We start from the raw sequence: 19,033 nt of genomic DNA on the forward strand, positions 1-19,033 counted from the left end.
TTAAACATGTAAACAGCTAGGTTGTCGACTTGATATATACTCTCACCCGATATGGTTTCCTTTGCCCCGTTTATCCCATATCGGGGCACCTACTAACCCCGTAACTTATACTAGTATCATTTTGCACGCCTTAAAAATGAGTTGCTGACACTCGACCGCAATAAACGGCTGATTAAAAGGTTTATATTAAACTCTAACATGTAATTACTAACAAACAGGATATAGCCCAAGCCATTGGGGTATTCACAAAAGCATTGTTTTATGTCTTGCAAACACAATAAATGCGTTTTAAGATAATGCGATATTATACTAAACGAGAGGTATGGGAAATGTCTATGGCGCTAAAACAATACCGAGAAAATTTAACATTTGTTATACCCGTGGGATATATAAACGTCGTCCGTTGCTATCTTTATGGTACACATGGAATTTGTGGTAAAAGGCTATTGATTAAAACGCAAATGGCGTCTGCGTGTTCAGGTTGTTCTGTGTAATGAAATGGTCTGCGAGTAAAGTGGTAATCTGTCGAAGATACTATCGTGTCCACTGCCGTTAAATTAAAAGTCTGTCAGCCTGAGCATTTCAACTTTTATGCTTTTGTTCTGCATATATCTGAACCCGTTAACTGTTTCGTTTTTGCTGTTTACGGGAAACATGGATTTGCAAGTTATACGGTGATATACAAAATAATACGTTTTAATTTACATTCATACTGCACTATTCTTCTAATATTACATTTTTTAGATTTATATCGAACTGGCTCTAATATTCGCAATAAATTCCTATTTTTTTGGATGTTTTTCCAATGAGGGCCATAAATCAGGGGTTTTCTTCTTCTGATCATTTGAAAGTTAATCCAGACGTATTACTTGCAAGCGCGTAGGGTGTCATACATCTTTACTCGCGTGAATGAACGTAAGAAACAATGGCTGAAAAATAACAAGTCCTAAACACGTTATATAGAATTAACAATACCGTTTCAATTGATCGTAGGCACTCTCCGACAATATTCTAGAAAACGATGACACTAGTTCGACATCATACGATATAAAGCGATATGTGTACGACTTCATCATGACATGAAGCAAGTTATAAACATGCCTCAACTGTTTTGAAAAGTGGTCACAGTGTGACAGTGGTATTATTATCGTCATTGGCAACGACAATAAGTTATATAATAGAAGAGTTCTGCGTCCGACATTTTTGATGTGGCTAACAACTCTTAATGACTAACAACTTATCAAAACATAGCTTTTCGAAATTAATTTAGCAATCCTTGATAAACGTACCTAGTTTTTTATATATAGTATATGTATGCACTGTGCTGTTTTTGGAGTTTTGTGTTGTTCATCCATATTTCTTGTTTGTGATTTTTTTGTTTTTGTGTTCTTTGTCTTTGGCGTTCATCCAGTGCCATTAAACCGGGTTTATGTTTAAACTTTTTGCTACTGAGCTTGTTTCTGTAGTTTTTCACATAAGTATTAACAAATGTTTAACATGTTACAGACAAAAAAGATCTGAGTTGGCTCATGGTTGATGTTATCTTTGTTTAAACAGTGCCATTAAACACTTCTTATGATTGCCAATGTGCTAAATCTTAATGCAACCGATATAAAAAATACTGCTTTTAAATAATTAGACTGAATAGTATACTTTAGGTCCAGCGAGCAAGGACACTTCAAGAAAGACTGAACGCCGAAAATGAACGTTGACTTCTTCCATAAGACGCACACATCACATAGACAGTAAAGCTTTGAGTTGGTTTACTGCTGATATTGTTTTAGTCCACCTAAATTGCCGTCAGCGAGTCTTTTGAAGATTTTTTTTACTATGGTAGAACTGTGAAAGGGAAACATAAGAAATGTCAAAATAATGAAAAGGTATCCCTGATCGCTATTATTGTAGCTAGATATTGTTTATGAGTTAAAACTATGACACTGGACACTGATAATGGTTGCCGAATGGCTAAATCTGGATTAGCAAGATTGTTCCTCAGTGGCGTTCAATTTCATTTGATGTCTTCATCAAAACACACGTAATGTTTGATACATTTTTTAGCCTTATTTGCTTTTCAATTAGGACTGAAACTTGTATATTTATTACATAACATTCGATATATAATCGAAAATGACACTGGCTATTATCTACATAGATAATAAAACAATGAGCAATCATTACATGTCATTATGAATACAATCCAATGATAATGATATACATAAACGTGAATAATAATCACAAGTCAGGTTACATGACAATCAGCAAATGAAGGACTTCATATTTCACAATAAAACATTAAATTAAATTATATGATGATGGTGAAAATGATGTGATTAAAAGAATGGCAAGCGAAAAGGATATAGTAAGTTTTTAAAGTCATAACCATTACTTTTAAATTTTTACAAGCTTTTGATAAAACTAAGTCGCGGTTTGGACTAAGTGTTGGAATCGCATGTAATTCTTTTTTATTTTTAATTTTTTTATTATTAAGTATCCGTTATTAAACAAAAACAGCAGCAACAGTCAATAGTCAAAATTGCGATTGTGTACATATGACTCGGTGGATACGGCCGATAATCGGCAACGATTCGTAGTATATATATATATTAAAATGCCACTAATAAGTTCCGAGGGCATAAAGAGAAAGATCTATTTTCGTTTTTAATAGGGTATGTTTCTTTTCGTCAACGAAAATTCATTTAAAGCTGCACTCTTACTCCCAATTCAGTTGTACCACAAATATACGTTAATTAACCGAAAAGGATTGAATACATATCGAAAACAATAGTTTTTATGAAGGCTACCGTCTTAAATTTGAAAGAAAGGTGCAGAAAACACGGTATTTCTACCTAAATAGACGATAGTTGATAACTGTAAATCTTTTAGGACCCACTAACCATTAAATATTTGTGCGCTTTCAGCTATTAAATACACGGTTAAAACCTTGTTTACAGACCAGAAATGTATAGTGTCCAAATATGCATTAGTTAGTTAGTAGTTAAAGGTTAATGACTCAAAATTTATGTCTGTTAAACATGTGTATGTATTGGTTTTGAATGAGTGTCACTTAAAAACAGAGCTGAAAGACATCTTAATGATTATAACAAAAGGCAGTTTGTTACCCAATAAGAACGTTTCGCGTATTTGTTATGCAAACTTACCTACCATATACACTTGCATCTTATTTTAGCAATTCATATATGTGCTCATAGAATTATAACTCTTCACATCAGTGTAGGATCTCTTGATGTATAAGAACGTCAAACAATTATGTTTGTTATACATGTGTATGCATTGCCTGTTAATACGAGTATCGCTTTAATCGGCATAATAAAAACGTAAAACATGTTCGATACCAAAACTCAGACTCAAGCCGATAAAAACAATCTGCTTTAAATAAAATAAGTTAAATAGTAAACTATAGGTCCAGCGAGCAAGAACACTACGGGAAAGACTGGACGCCGAGAAAGAACGTCGGGAACGATGTTTGAACTTCTTCCTTGAAGCTAAACAACCTTTGGAGCAACTGACGGCATTCGAGAAATGTCAACTGCAACTTGCTTCTCGGAATTACACGGAGCATTTGGCTGCAAGAACGAAACAACTAAAAGCTGGGGAACTGACGGTTCTTGTTTTAGGTGTGTGTAAATTTAAGTTATAGGTTATTGAATTTATATGATAAAACTTTGCGCATAATTTTGTTTGTCATCTCTAATAAAGATAAGAAACCCCTCCCCCACAACGATCGTACACTACAGTTCGCGCGTTATGTTTATTGCAGGGGAGATATGTGCGGGAAAAAGCAGCGTGGTGAACATGCTCCTAGGTGGCGCCTATATGCCCACAGGACATGACTCCTGTAGCGAGGTTCCGTGCAGCATCGTACATAGCTCCTCGAGGTGCGCAACGCTCGTCTTCTCACAACCAGGGTTGGTTCTTAGTGCCTAATTATTTGGAAAAGAACATTCTTGAGAAAACATAATTGCGCGTTCCAGTGTAAGATAGTAATTTATTACAAACCCATACGCAATGCATATCGAAAAAATACAGGAGTCTGTATTTCACTCCAGTGCGATACGGACGTATTTCACTCTGCTGACGTCACGTCATAACAAGTATCGTTACACGATGCTATATAATAAAGGATTGTAAGTACTGCGTTCACACCCGTAATGTCATATGCAACTCCCCCTGCGGTATATGAATCAGTGTTTTAACTAGTTTTGGGTTATGCTATTTTTAAAACAAATATATTGGAATATATTCTGTAATCTAAACGAGATGTTTTTGCAGATGTAGTGTCAGATGTTGCTTGGCTACAAATAATTCAATATTTACAATCAATAATTTATTAATGCTTTAGGGTAAGGGATCCTTTTATTTCATTAGTATCAGTAATTGAGAAAATGCTAAGCCATGATTTACCTTCATATTTAAATGGAATTTTGTCCATTCAATTCTTATAAAAATAACAACAATTACTCTAGTTTGTAATATTCGTCTATGCAATCATTACTGATTTCTTTTATTAATTTTATTTCGGTTTCTATTTGTTACGTTTTCTTACTTTATCATAGTAGCCCTATTTAAGTTTCATGCGTTTTACAGTTTTCAATATATTCTCACTACCTAGTGCATTCAAATATGTTGTGATGCTCTATTTGCGGATGACATCATCAGTCTACATGAATTTTACAATATGGCAATACTGTCACCCTTTTTGGAGCATTATTTTTTGTTTCAAATATATAATATTTTACAACTGCAGAAGAACTGCTTGTTATTCAAAATAAGGGGAAAGAATTCCAAGTTGGAAGCTGTGGGGGAATGTGGAAACTTGCTTTGTTAAATTAATTATAGCTGATTTGAGTTCTAGGTTTCACTTATGATGTGGTGTTAAGAGAAGGTTGTTTAACAGATTGACATGGCATGTACGAGTGCATGTAACTACAAGTACAAAAGCTGCAGTTTGGTTTAAAACTTGTTCGCGAAATGTCTCTTTTAAAATGTACTTGTAATGTCATTTTAATCGTATCCAATTCACACACACACCATGTAGTAGCCCATATGTACACGTACCAACAGAAGTTGTGTTTGTTTAACATTTAGACAAGTGAGTCGGAAGATATCCCTCACGGATGATCCAGAGGATGAAACTTGGGTAACTTTGAAGGAGTGCATACAGACGGGGTTGGATGAATTCGCGGCTGGCACCGTGACCGCAGGGCATATGGCTTCCGAGCTTAAGGAGGTCCAGATAGAATGGCCCCTTCCATACATTAAGGTATTTGTAAAATGTTTGGATGTTGTAATAACTGTGAATTATTTATTCAACGATTGAAACAAAGAACATTTTGTACATAAAAGGTTGACTAAATCGCATTTAAAATAAATGTAATGTTTTGGCTCAGTTGTTTAAAGCTGCACTCTCCCAGATTTACCATTTAAACAACTTTTTTGTCTTGGAAAGAGGAAATTTTGGCTTAAATATCTGCAAACCAATGTTATAAGATTGCTGACAAAAAATCAGATCGTTGATTTTCATATTTCCGTTCGAAAATTAACCGTTACTAACGGTTTAAGAAACATGCATAAAACATGAATTTTTGAACTTAAATATAAAAATCTGCGATCTAATTTTTTATCAGCAGTCGTATATAACTGGTTTCCATTGATTGTGGTAAAAACTGGCTCGTTCCAAGACAAAAAATAAAAAAAACTTGTCATAACGTTCAATCTGTGAGAGTGCAGCTATTACAGATGTCGAGTATATAAGACTCTTTCGCGGGATATCGTTTTTAGCCGGATTTTACACCAGAATCATTTAAAAGACAGCCCATTTCCGGATATTAAAATGAAAACGATTATATACTTAGGGAGGATATGTAAAATGGATTAGGGATCAACGGCAACTTTATAAGTGAGTTTTGAATATGAGAATAAAATGCATGTTTTTGGTTTAGTTGGAAAGAAATAAGAAGAATGTGACATTTTAGTTGGGCTTACAAGATATTCCTTTTAGCGGTCATCCCCTGTTGTTGCATAAAACTGTAAGGAAATTGATTAGCGATTTTTGGTGCAAAATCCGGCTCAAAACAATGGCCGTCCACGAGAAGGCCTTTTCCGAGAGTTGCAAAACTTTGTAGAAATACATACATGGATGCAGGACTATGTATAAACAAAATGCATGCATGTTCTGCAGGACATTTTTTTTCTTAACAATATCATTTGTCTTCGACATATCAAGGTAGCTGAGGAGAAAATCACGTTCATTGATCTACCAGGAATCCATGACACAGTCGATTCGTTTGAAAATATCCATAGTTACGTACAAAAGGCGGACGCGTTTTTGTTCGTCATAAACAATGGCGAACATGATGGAATTGAACGCGACAGGGTAACTTTACATGTTGACCACTCGCACATAACTAATGCAATCAGGAATTACACAATCAAATCACAAACTTAACAAATACATAGGGTAAAGAGAAATGTGTTTCCTGTCGATTGGAAGTGTTCGGTCTTCTTGATTGTTTTTTATTCCATCCCTCGCCCCAATGAACTATTCAGGAATAAATTAATGTATATATATATATTTAAATTAGCTGCGTAAGAACATTAATATTATAATAGTACATAGGGTGGATATAACTTTTTGTATAAATCTGTATTTGACTTGCGAGGTATTACACATTCTCCTAATACCGTACGAAAAATGCAATTACAAAATATTTGGCAATGTTATGATACAATGTATATAACAAATAGTACGTCATGACCGTAAAAGAAAAGGTATCTTCAAGATATAATGATTTCAAAATTATATTGTTTGAGAATTTTCTATTTTTTAGCTTTTAAGACTGATTGGAGATGTCCGTACTATCATCGGAACGAGGGATGGAACATTCAGTCCACAGTGCTTCTATTTTGTCTGTAACAAATGGGACAGGGTACCCCAAAGAAGCAAAGAAAAGCTAAAGGCGAAAGTTTTCAAGAAGCTGAAAAATGCCTGCTTAGGAATGTCCGAGAAACAAATCGTTTTCTGCGTTTCAACAGATGAGGTTTGTTTATCGAAATGTGTAATCCTGGAATACATTACTAATGCGCCAATGGTTACGAATATTAACCATTTTTTTCACTGACCATTAGGGTGTTGCCTCATTTATCTCCTTGTGAATGTTCGATTAGCTTAAACTGTTTTGATCAATTTGCTATTTAACAAAATTACTAAAAATTATGTTTGACTGTTGGTCCTGTCCCTGTTCTTTCCATTTAACTCAACTGCAAATCGAAATGTTATAATAAATGTACTTCGGTCAGGAAATTGATGGTATATACAAATTGTTGTCTTTATAACCGATCGTCAGTCAATATCAGATTTTGAAATAAGAATGAACACTACGGAATAATTTATTTTAAACTTGAAAATATATAGATCACAAGTGAAATAAAATACCGTCTTACACTAAAATCAACACATTTTCTGTTTCTTTTATTGCTTTTGAGGAATTTCATTAGTATTTAAATCTATTTTTCTTAATTACCCCTTTTTGTGAGGTCAAACTTTATAGCAAATCAAATGCGGATACTTACAGGATAAAAAAAAAACGTTTTGCTTAGAGTAATAGTTTGTTTAATGGATTCATTGGTATTCAGATATCCCACATTGTCAGAGACTAGTCTGATTTGCTTGAAGTGTTTTTTCAGGTTAAGAGTACAGATCACGCTAGGTTGTTGATACATTCTAAGGCGTGGGTGGGGTAAAATGTAATCAGTAAATCTGTTAGTTGTTGTGCGATTTTCCGGGAATTTCGTATTACGTAAAACAACGACAAACAATTCAAAAATATATTTGGACGTTGATAGAACATTTGGTCTTTGTTTCGTATGAAAGCAAATGTTCAAACATTCAGCTACAATGGTCAAGAAAGCGTTTGAAAAACAGGATTACCATTTGTCTAATAAACCGTAAGTGGTTTATTTCAAGTATAACTTTATTAAAATAGCGCAATTTTTTTAAATTTCAAATTATTTCGTTGGCAACGTTTTCTGGTTCAAAAAGTGACTTGTTTAGATTTGATCAATTGGTAGGTACTACAATATTTTTTTTTTCAGATAATTATGATATTTTCATTTCCTAAGTTTGCAGTGAAAATATCAAATTGATATTTTACTGTTGTTATTTCCCTGATAAAATTATATATTTCATCGAAAAGCATGAACTGAATATATATATATTGACAGTCAACTTATCCGTATGTTTACGTGTATTATTCATTTCGCTTATAATGTGAACAATGAATCTATACAATTAAGGAATTTCTTCAACTTTCATTGTAGGCAGTTAAAAATGTCCGTGAGCGGAATCCGAGCGACATGCACATTCGCTTCATTTACGGTATCTGTAGATTTTTAGAGCGATCGTTCAATCAAAGCGTGGACACACACTGCTGGTCAGTTGTCTTATAATAGATCATTTTAAAGGACAAATTCGAGATGATTCTGTATCTAAGTTCTATTCCTCTCATTTAAGAGATTTCAGTTCTTTCTCGTTGTACGTTTTTACCAATAATATTTCAGACCATTCAGTAAATTTCTTTTACAAACCTTTAACTTTGGTAAACAATAATTTTTGTAATACGTTTTTGTAAATTTTCAGGTGGCTGCACACTCTATTGTCCAAAGCCAAAGTGGCATGTTTGAACACAAAAAAGTTTAGAAAAAAAGGGTGGAGCAAAAGAAACAGGTCAAATCAGCTTTTGCGGAAACCAAAACGAAATTGAAAGACATGGAGAAAAGGCGAACAGATTATGAGCAGTTTGCTAAAAGTATCTTGGAAGAAAAGTACAAATGTTTGCAGAGAATCATTAAAGATCTCCTTAAAGCTGAGCCAAAAGAAATGACGGACTGGAAAGATGAAGACGTTGAGAATATACAAGACCTAGAAACAGAGAAAGAGTATCTGAAGAATTTGAAGAAGAAAATCATCCACAAGGTAACGCAAGTTTTGGAAGAAAATAGTCACATATCAAGGATAAAAGAGTCCATTGAGAACAGTACGGATTCAAGGATATCCGCTATGATTGAGGCAGAGAATGATTATGAGGATAATAGCTACTTCTCAAAATTTATGCTCCAAGGCAGACAGACGACCATCGGTTTTCGTATGATAAGCAAACCTGACAACTTACAGAACAAATTACGCATGGTACAGTTTAAACTCAATCGAGAATTGCTGACAAGAAATCCAAAAGAGTATATGAGGATTCAAACCAAACTAGCTATCAACTACATGTTTGAAAATGAAACAGAAAAGCTCGCACGGAAATTGTTAGAACGCAGACACAGCCAGTTGTTCGCTTTCAGATATTTTCAAGAAAGTTATCAAGTATACTACAAGGCTATTGTGGAGCTAGAAAAAGACGTGGATGCACAAGCTTATGTTCAAAGCAATTCTGAACGCTCATTTGAACGCCTTTCTGAGAGGATAGAAATTTTGCAATTCGTGAACAACAACTATGGTGAGATCGCAGAACACGACTTATGCTTTGATGAAACCATGGTAAAAAGGCTAGGAGTAGGAACATTCGGAGCCGTTTATGCTGGAACATACAATTTAGACGATGCTGGTGATATTGATGTTGCTGTCAAAGTTATTCGAGTACCAGCAAATAGAGACCTCCCAGAAACTGCATTTATTTTCAGGGAATGTGGTGTCTTGAGGTATGTGATATGACGTGATATGAGTCGGTTGGGGAAAATGAAAAGAAAAATGCATTGGAACATTTAAGATTTGCATCTAAATTCACTTCCATGTTCCTTTATTATTTTGATAATATTAATTGATAAAAACACGTATATTTCACATGATCGATAATACCACTGTATGTATTTGTTTAGGACCTTGTCGATGTCTCCAAAAGATGAAACAGAGAATGTTATCGAATTCTACGGTTACACGACGAAAGTGGTACATGACCAAGACTTCAGGTTAAATCTTGTCATGGAGAAATGCGACAGAAACCTTGCTGACATGATTAAGGTGATTTTCAACCGTATAAGCAATAAACGTACACATAGAATATCATTTTGGAAAGGAAGTGAAGTGATATGAACGTCTATGTCGGTATCTAATGTCTCAACAAGATCAAAATACTAAGTATTTTGACAGACCGTAATACGGTATTAGTCTCAAGATGCTTACATGTTTGTTTTACCTTTACACTTTTTCAAGCGATATTGAAAGATTGCCAAATACACAGATGGGTTAGTAAATGAAACAACGGACGATATTAGTCTTCCTGCTCTGTAGTTATTCTAATTAGTTTTTTTCATGCAGGATACTGATCTGAGACTACCCAAGGATCGATGGGCCCAGTAAGTGTTTATGTTTAGAAGTATTGCAATCCCAAGACATTTGGATATTAAAATAAAACTTGCCGTTCATATCTAATTAGCCGGTAGAAGTTACGGCATCATTGTTTATATCAATATCGATGTGTTACACGTATTGGCTATTCGTTTATACAAACGTGTATTGTTGGTAAATTTATGATGTAATAATCGTTTACGGAATACATTAATACGTTTAAGTCATAATTTTGTTTATATTGCTTTCTTGACTACAAATTCCCAAGGCGCTTCATGAATATGCCCGCGTGCCCTTCTGCTTAAAAAGCAACAACATAACATATGTACCCACGAAGCAATGAGATAATTCATTGAATATATGGACCCCTTAAGTCTTTTGAACATGCGTAAAGAAAACGCATTGATAAATTACATAAACCGGTAAACTGTAGAACATGATGTGACAATCAGAATGCAATAAATGTCTTTGATTGTAAGTTAGGGCATTTAGATGTCTTAGAATCCTCGGTCCCCTGCATCTCTCATATCCGTTTATCTTAAACGCTTTACCTCCATATCCGTTGATGTTAAGAACGCTAAAAACATGCAATGCATTACTTAGATTGTGACATGAATACAGTGCTTACCCCCCCCCCCCCCGCCAAATTAAAAACATATTCTGAATACCATTAACATTCACGAACACATATGTATGTTATACAGCAATCAATTATTACGACATTATAACATGGTGCAATGTGTGCTAGGTTTCCTGGAAAAGAGTCTGTCGAGGTGAAGGGTCGGGCATACATCATACAGCTCGCACTCCAAGCTGCAAGAGGTCTGCAGTTCTTACACAGCAACAACTTCATACACAGAGACATAAAAGCAGAAAATATCCTGGTAATTTGTTTCATATTGTTAATTTTAAGTGAAATACATACACTTAAATAAAATGAATTATTTTAATCAAATGCCTTTACATGACTCAAAATAATAGTTTCATAAAAGTGAACCAAAACACATCGGAATGTAACGTATACTGTTTTCGAATTCGACATCGTTGATATTTTAGATTGAATCCCAGATTTAGCATACTGTGGTTGGTTTGGCCACATTTTGGATAACATTTAAACTGAAGACAAATATAATATGATATTTAACTCCATGAAAAAGTTATGTTTTCCACAGGATTTTCTTCCAAAAAATCGGAAAGCATGGACACAAAGGATTTTCTGTTTTGTTTCGTGTATATACCGATGCTTGTATATTCAATGAAACTTGCTAAACAAATGGCATACTTATAAAAAATAATAGATTAATGTTAAAAGAACTATTTGAAGGTGAAATACATCGACGCCGACAAAAATGTGTCATTGAAGATATGTGATTTTGGACTGACACGTGACCTAAATCTTGCTGTGACAATGGGTCCAAATATCGGAACCCAGGAGTATAACGCCCCGGAAGTTAGGAAGGGAGGGGTGCCTAGTCAAGATAGCGACGTATACAGCATGGCTCTCATATTCTGGGAAATGTGGTATGGCGAACGAATAAGGTAGGTATTTACATATAATTTACCGAAATTGTGATTTGTAAATAATTAACATAATTTCGTTATTCTCGTCAGTTACATGACTATAATAATTATTTGTGCTTTATCATTTTCAATTGCGTTGGTAAAAATATGTATATGTAAACGCGTCTTAAGAAATAAGCACAGTGGTACCATTGCATACCTTTTAGTATTTATTAACATTTTATTGTTCTCAGACGTACTCTCGAATTTACTTTTGTCATTTGTATTACTAGCACAACAGACAAAAGGCCACCGCCGATGTCTGAAGTTAAGCCACCAAAACAGCTTTACGATCTTCTTAAACGGTGTTGGAGCAAGACAAGCATTGATCGACCTAACACCAACCAAGTGCTCAATGTATTGTTAAAATTAACGGACGAATTTCCCTTTCAACCATTGTCACGACCGAGCATGTGGTCAGCATATAATTACGGTGGTGGAATGTGAAAGAGTCTGTTTATAGATGGCCTCATGCTACGTTCACAATGTAGCTTAGGGCGGTGCTAGTGCGCGCTGACAGTTTTGCTTCTACCGTTGATGCGATTTATGCCAAAGTAAACCGACTCAAACAAAGATTACACTGCTAAATTCATACTTTATTTATTGTGTCTTAGGTGAATGTTTCTTTCAGAATTTATTGACAATAATCAATGTTACATGCAAGAAATACGGCTCGTCAAACGTGAACGTATTTATTTATCACCTATTGCGGTCGGTATGTTTTAAACGCACACAAACCAGAATTATAATGAATAAAAAAATCACCGCTCACTTACCAGAGGTTAAGGGCATGTGTGTGGACCAAGAGGTCAAGAGTTCTCATCATTCGGCCACTGCAAACTTTATTGATTTATATTGATCTATATTTGTTTATTTGTTATATATATATATAGTATAAATATAATTTCTAATCGTCGTATGTATGAAAGTTAAGTCTGTTTGAAATGTTTCATATTTGATGAGGCCATGCCAAACTGATTCCATGGTTAGCACCAGTTTTCAATTTGAAAACTGACCTACCCGGCGTGAGTAAAACAACACACGTAAAGCAAACAACGAACGCGTAATGCTTAATGTTACCACCCTTAGGGTAGTAAACAACAGGCGATTTTATATAACAAACAGCCCATATAAAAGAGGCGATTTTATATAACATACGCGCATAAACAGCCCATATAAAACAGGCGATTTTATATAACATACGCGCATAAACAGCCCATATACAACAGGCGATTTTATATAACATACGCGCATAAACAGCCCATATACAACAGGCGATTTTATATAACATACGCGCATAAACAACCCATATACAACAGGCGATTTTATATAACATACGCGCATAAACAGCCCATATACAACAGGCGATTTTATAGAACATACGCGCATAAACAGCCCATATAAAACAGGCGATTTTATATAACATACGCGCATAAACAGCCCATATACAACAGGCGATTTTTTATAACATACGCGCATAAACAGCCCATATAAAACAGGCGATTTTATATAACATACGCGCATAAACAGCCTATATACAACAGGCGATTTTATATAACATACGCGCATAAACAGCCCATATACAACAGGCGATTTTTTATAACATACGCGCATAAACAGCCCATATACAACAGGCGATTTTATATAACATACGCGCATAAACAGCCCATATAAAACAGGCGATTTTATATAACATACGCGCATAAACAGCCCATATAAAACAGGCGATTTTATATAACATACGCGCATAGACAGCCCATATAAAACAGGCGATTTTATATAACATACGCGCATAAACAGCCCATATAAACAGGCGCTTGGAAAATCAAAAATGAATCCGGCATTGTTAATTAATAAACAAAGCGGAATGCTTGCAGGTCCATAAAAGTAAACTATTTTTATGTTTGATAAAATACTTTTTTTCATACTATTTTAGCTTTATAGAGTCATTTATCTTTTCTTCTTCAAATGTGTTATTATTTTGTATTGCCCAAAACCTACCAGCCAGATGAAATTAAACATGGAATCAAACTTGGAACATGGTCTTAATTAAAAACTGAAGTTCATTAGGCTTGAAAAAAAGAGTGAAAAAAAACACTGGCGGTTAAGGGGATAAGACTATTCGGTAAAAACCCAATTAGTCTGTCATACATTTGAAACTGCAGGGATAACTTCAGTGGTCTTGAAAGAGATTAACGATTACACTACTTAGAGGCAAATATACATTGCCTAACAGTCACTCAACGAGAGACAAACAACCTTACAATACTACAAAGCCAGATACCGTACACCGTCATAAAAAATAAATGCTTGGTTACAGACTTGGGTCGGCGAGCGAAACATAGGTCTACTGGGGATTTAAACCAGTTGATGGGTATTTAATCTTCCTGTCCAATTATTTCTCTTGGTCAATGTAAGTTTAAGTAATGCTTTAATTTATTTTGTAATATGTTTAAGAAATATGTACTTTATCAATATGTTAAAAGTATAGGAAATGTGCTGTTGTCTATATAAGGCATGTCTTTTGAAAAAAAAATCATTATGATTGAGATTTTAATACTGTTGCACGAAATTAGTTTTATTTAATGTCTAAAGAACTCCGAAATGGATACAAATTCCCCATTTTCGGTATCTCAGCGATTGCACTAAAGCATGTTTTTTTCTGCTTTCAGATACGAAACTAGTGTATTTGGATAGTTTTTCGATCGAACTGTACGTTTAATGGCCTTAAAAATAAATATTAGATAATATATAATAAAGATAGTATCAACATAAACCAATTTTACCATTACAAAAGTGACCTCTATGATTTGGAAATCATATAATTATTCTTAACCAACATTAGTGATGATTAGGTAAGTGTAGCATAGTTAAGCTTAAACATGGACCTTTGATTTGTTTTGATTGTTTTACCCATATTTACCAAAAGTTCTACGATTCATTGTTATGTATATCTGTATAACCAGAGACTTGCTTATTCAATTATAAGGAATTAAATCTTTATCAATTACCAACACCATTACATAACTCGCTGTTCGGAAATTTAGCCGACAATACTATAACAATAACCAGAGAATAAGTCTCTGGAGGAATTGATTTGCTAAGACAGTTTTAAATGTTCGTGTTATATGTAATTATAAAACATGATGCAGTGAAATATACGCTTTATTTTCAGAAAATATGGGTATTATTGGATGATAAAAACATAAATATAAGACATCCGAAAGCATATTTGGCGGGTGTTTTTATATATCTATCTTGCCTTGTATTTTGCTGTTAAAAATAAAAAATTGTACCTCAATATTATCGAAAATTGCCTATTCTGCACGATATTTTGAAAGATAAGAATTGTTTAATTGTTGCTTAATTGTTAATCAACATCATGTTTCAAATACTAGTATATTGATTTTATAATTGTTTTTGAATGTTTGAAAATAAATTGAAGATGACAGAAATGTCTCATTTCATGATATACAATTCACATACACAGATTAATACGTTATAGCATAAATATAGTATTTCTGAACAATTTTTATTTCTGATCAGATGCACCCTCTTGTAAATTCTTCGAAGAATGAACAACTCAAAGAACAGCTTTCAACAAAACGTTGAAATTCGTTAAAACAGTTTTATACTTACAGCTCATATAATAATAATAATAATAATAATAATAATAATAATAATAATAAAAATAAAAATAAAATAAAAATAAAATAATAATAATAATAATAATAATTAAATATTAATGCTACTACTACTACTACTACTACTACTACTACTACTACTACTACTACTACTACTACTACTACTACTACTACTACTACTACTACCACCACCACCACCACCACCACCACCACCACCACCACCACCATCACCACCACCACTACCACTTCTACTACTACTACTACTACTACTACTACTTCCTCTACTCATTCTACTACAGTAACTACTACTGCTACTGCTACTGCTGGTGGTGGTAGTGGTGATGTGGTGGTGGTGTGCTGCTCCTGGTGCTGCTGCTGCTGCTGATGATGATGATGATTATATGATACTGCTGCTGCTGCTGCTGCTGCTGCTGCTGCTGCTGCTGCTGCTGCTGATGATGATGATGATAATAATAATAATCATAATAATAATAATAATAATAATAATAATAATAATAATAATAATAATAATAATAAACCTTGGGATTCATATTATTACAACCCTGTTAGGAAAAAACCCCTAGTTTTGAGCTCGAACCAACGACCGACGGTTTATAAGTTTGGGGCCATTGAGCTCACTTGTCAACATGTTCGTCCTATCGCAAACCACACTAGTTTATCATGCCTTGCCATTTCAATCATCGGGATCAGAGGACGCCCGTCAAGCATAGGCTTAACCGAGATGTTAACCGAAAAGGCGAGCAATTGTAGAGCACACTTTGACTTGATTAGTATAGATCAAACTATGTTAAGTGACGCGAAACGAACGAACGCATTTGTGTAAAATCATCTTCAATTGTTAGCCAAACCTGTATTGTAATAAGAAAAGCAGCAACAAAAACAACAACTACTACAACATATTAAAAGAAAAAAAACGGCTTTGACTGGCTTATCTGATTAATGTAGTTCAGTAATTGGGTAACACTGCTTCTTTATATACGTGACTTTTGGTATACTCTTTTTCCTCTCTGGAATTGATAAAACATTAATGATTTTAATTGATCAAGGCCATGATAACTTACCTGGATCAATGTATTGTTGTGTTTTCAACGAGAGCGTCACGGGCATCCTGAACGGTCACGTGCTGCATTCTGGACCAATCACCTTTCGCCACCACCAGGTCACGTAGTGAATTAAGGACCAATCGCCTTTCACTTTCCTGAAATCACATACGCATTTATTTACAGTAGAAAAATAGCCACGTGCTATAGAATTTAACGTGCAGGTAGTGGTACGACTGCTTTGAAAGAAGATTATTTGCCAAAAACCCGAGCTCGTACTTCATTTAACCTTGCAGCAAAAAGTAAATTGTTAAAACATGCCGTTAAACTGACAACATCTACTTTCGAGCCTCAAACACCGGACGACGCACACCTTTGTTTAGCCATAACATTATCGGTGCTGGAGTTGTGCAAATAGCACATGTTTTTATGATAGCGAAGTATATAAAGCAACGCCATTGGTCCAGAACTGGTCACGCGGTGACTCCATATTTTTTCATATTCGGTCACTACATTATATTGAACCAAAATGGCGTCTTTTTCTGATTCCGAATAAGTAAAACATTTCCCATAATTTGATCACTTGTTTTAAACAAGTTTCAAACGATATAGTTTCCATTGCCCAGTTTATCCCATATCGGGTGACCTACTAATTCCGTAACTTATAATATCAGACAACCGGACTAATTTAGAATGATATATAGAGAGAAGCCTTTTTTCAAAATAGTTTTTAAGACACACTTATGACCAGAGTTGCACTTAAGATCGCATATAAAGATACTGATTCTTTGATAAATTTGTTCTGGTAAAAATGACACCCATAACTGGTTGGAGAACGACCATGTTGTGATTTTTGACAGTATCCAGACAATTGTTTTTTGGGACATGGGTAAACAAACTGAAATTTACAGATGGATGTGTCAGTTAATTTTACTTTAATAGAATGTAATTCTGGCAATTGCATATATTAAACGCATTTTGAAAATATTCAACTCCTGTGGAAAACGGGTATTTATTGTAATGATGTTTGGCAATGCGGTGTATGATCCCATTTATTTGTAATCAAAGGCAATTTTACTCCAAAGCATTGCTTACATAAATCACTCGGTGAACAAATTTAACTCTTACATAAAAATAAAACCAATATTCTCCACTTATATATTTAGACTTTTTAAAAAATAATATTCAGCCACAGTGCAAGCGAATTATTGCTGGACTATGTGTAAAAACAAAATGATGAATAGATACATGATACAAGAGACAAGATGCAGAAATCTCTTTTTTAAGTCGGGTATTTGTTAGCATAAAACATGAACTCAATGAGCTATTTTCCGACATGAATAACATACATGGATAACTTATGTTATTGTGTTATTTCTACCGAATAATGACTCAGTATAATACCCTGACTGCTTTTAAGTAGATAGCACACGTACATGCTATCTTAAAACAATGATTTCTAGCGGTTACAGCCGCGGATCAACTGGATTGGGGTTTGTAGGGGAGCTAATTCTATCTAAGTGAACATGTAATGTCCATTTTATTTTGAAAGACATATGCATAGAACACATAAGAATGCATCATTCTATTCTAAATATAGTCAAATTGTTTAAACGGAACGACCGCAAGACCCACTTACAGTGTTTTTGGGGTATATAGTTTTCAGTTGATCATGGATGGGACGCACGTCCAAAGCTTTTCAATTCTGGTCACGCCGCTGTCGACATGTACAGAACAAAATTTATGTACTTTGTGGAATGAATTCCTTTCCTTATAACATGACTTATTGAACACATCTTAACAACCGCTTTTTATGGTAATGGACACGCCACGTCGTCTCAAACTTGCCTTTCACTAAATTAGGCTAAAACAAATAGCAGTAGAAGATAAGCTTGAAGAAATAGAAATCAATTTCATGAAATGACTTATTACTTTTCACACGGAATGAATAGAGTTAACACACGCTACATAAAGTACTACTAAAGTGTTAAAACGAAATATCAAGATAATACAGTAACAATTATTATTCTAAATGGAAGTGGGAACAAACCGTGGATCTGTAATCTGGTGTAAAACTTATTCGCAGTAACATGGACTTGGTCTACCTAATTACCCCAAAGAAAAGGTGTCATGGTACTTGGTGGAAAGGTATGTTCCCACTTTCGCAATCGATATTTTTCGCAATTTCCAATGATCACCAATTATCTCTTCGTACTTCAAACTTACCTTTATTTTCTTTACTGTTCAACAACAAAATAACTACCCACAACGAATTATATTTGCAGTCTATTATTTCACTATTGTTTATTTCAGAAATCTTGTTTCATTCAGTTTAAAAATATATCTATTCTTTACTGTAACTAGATTTTTTTTGTCATTTTTAAACGCAACTTTTAGGTTAT

The 19,033-nt window shown here is 34.3% G+C and overlaps 1 protein-coding gene across 1 annotated transcript in view; it reads right to left on the reverse strand.

Annotated features, from left to right (window-relative positions):
- Positions 1 to 16,725, reverse strand: part of LOC128241654 (MAGUK p55 subfamily member 7-like) — a 29,134-nt gene extending 12,409 nt beyond the window's left edge. The window contains exon 1 of the mRNA XM_052958677.1: positions 16,653 to 16,725. Within this exon, the coding sequence (XP_052814637.1) occupies positions 16,653 to 16,698 (46 nt within the window). The 5' untranslated portion in view covers positions 16,699 to 16,725. The remainder of the gene's footprint in view (positions 1 to 16,652) is intronic.
- Between the last annotated feature and the right edge of the window lie 2,308 nt (positions 16,726 to 19,033).

The sequence above is a fragment of the Mya arenaria genome, chromosome 7 (genome assembly GCF_026914265.1).
Source record: "Mya arenaria isolate MELC-2E11 chromosome 7, ASM2691426v1".
Classification (NCBI taxonomy): domain Eukaryota; kingdom Metazoa; phylum Mollusca; class Bivalvia; order Myida; family Myidae; genus Mya; species Mya arenaria.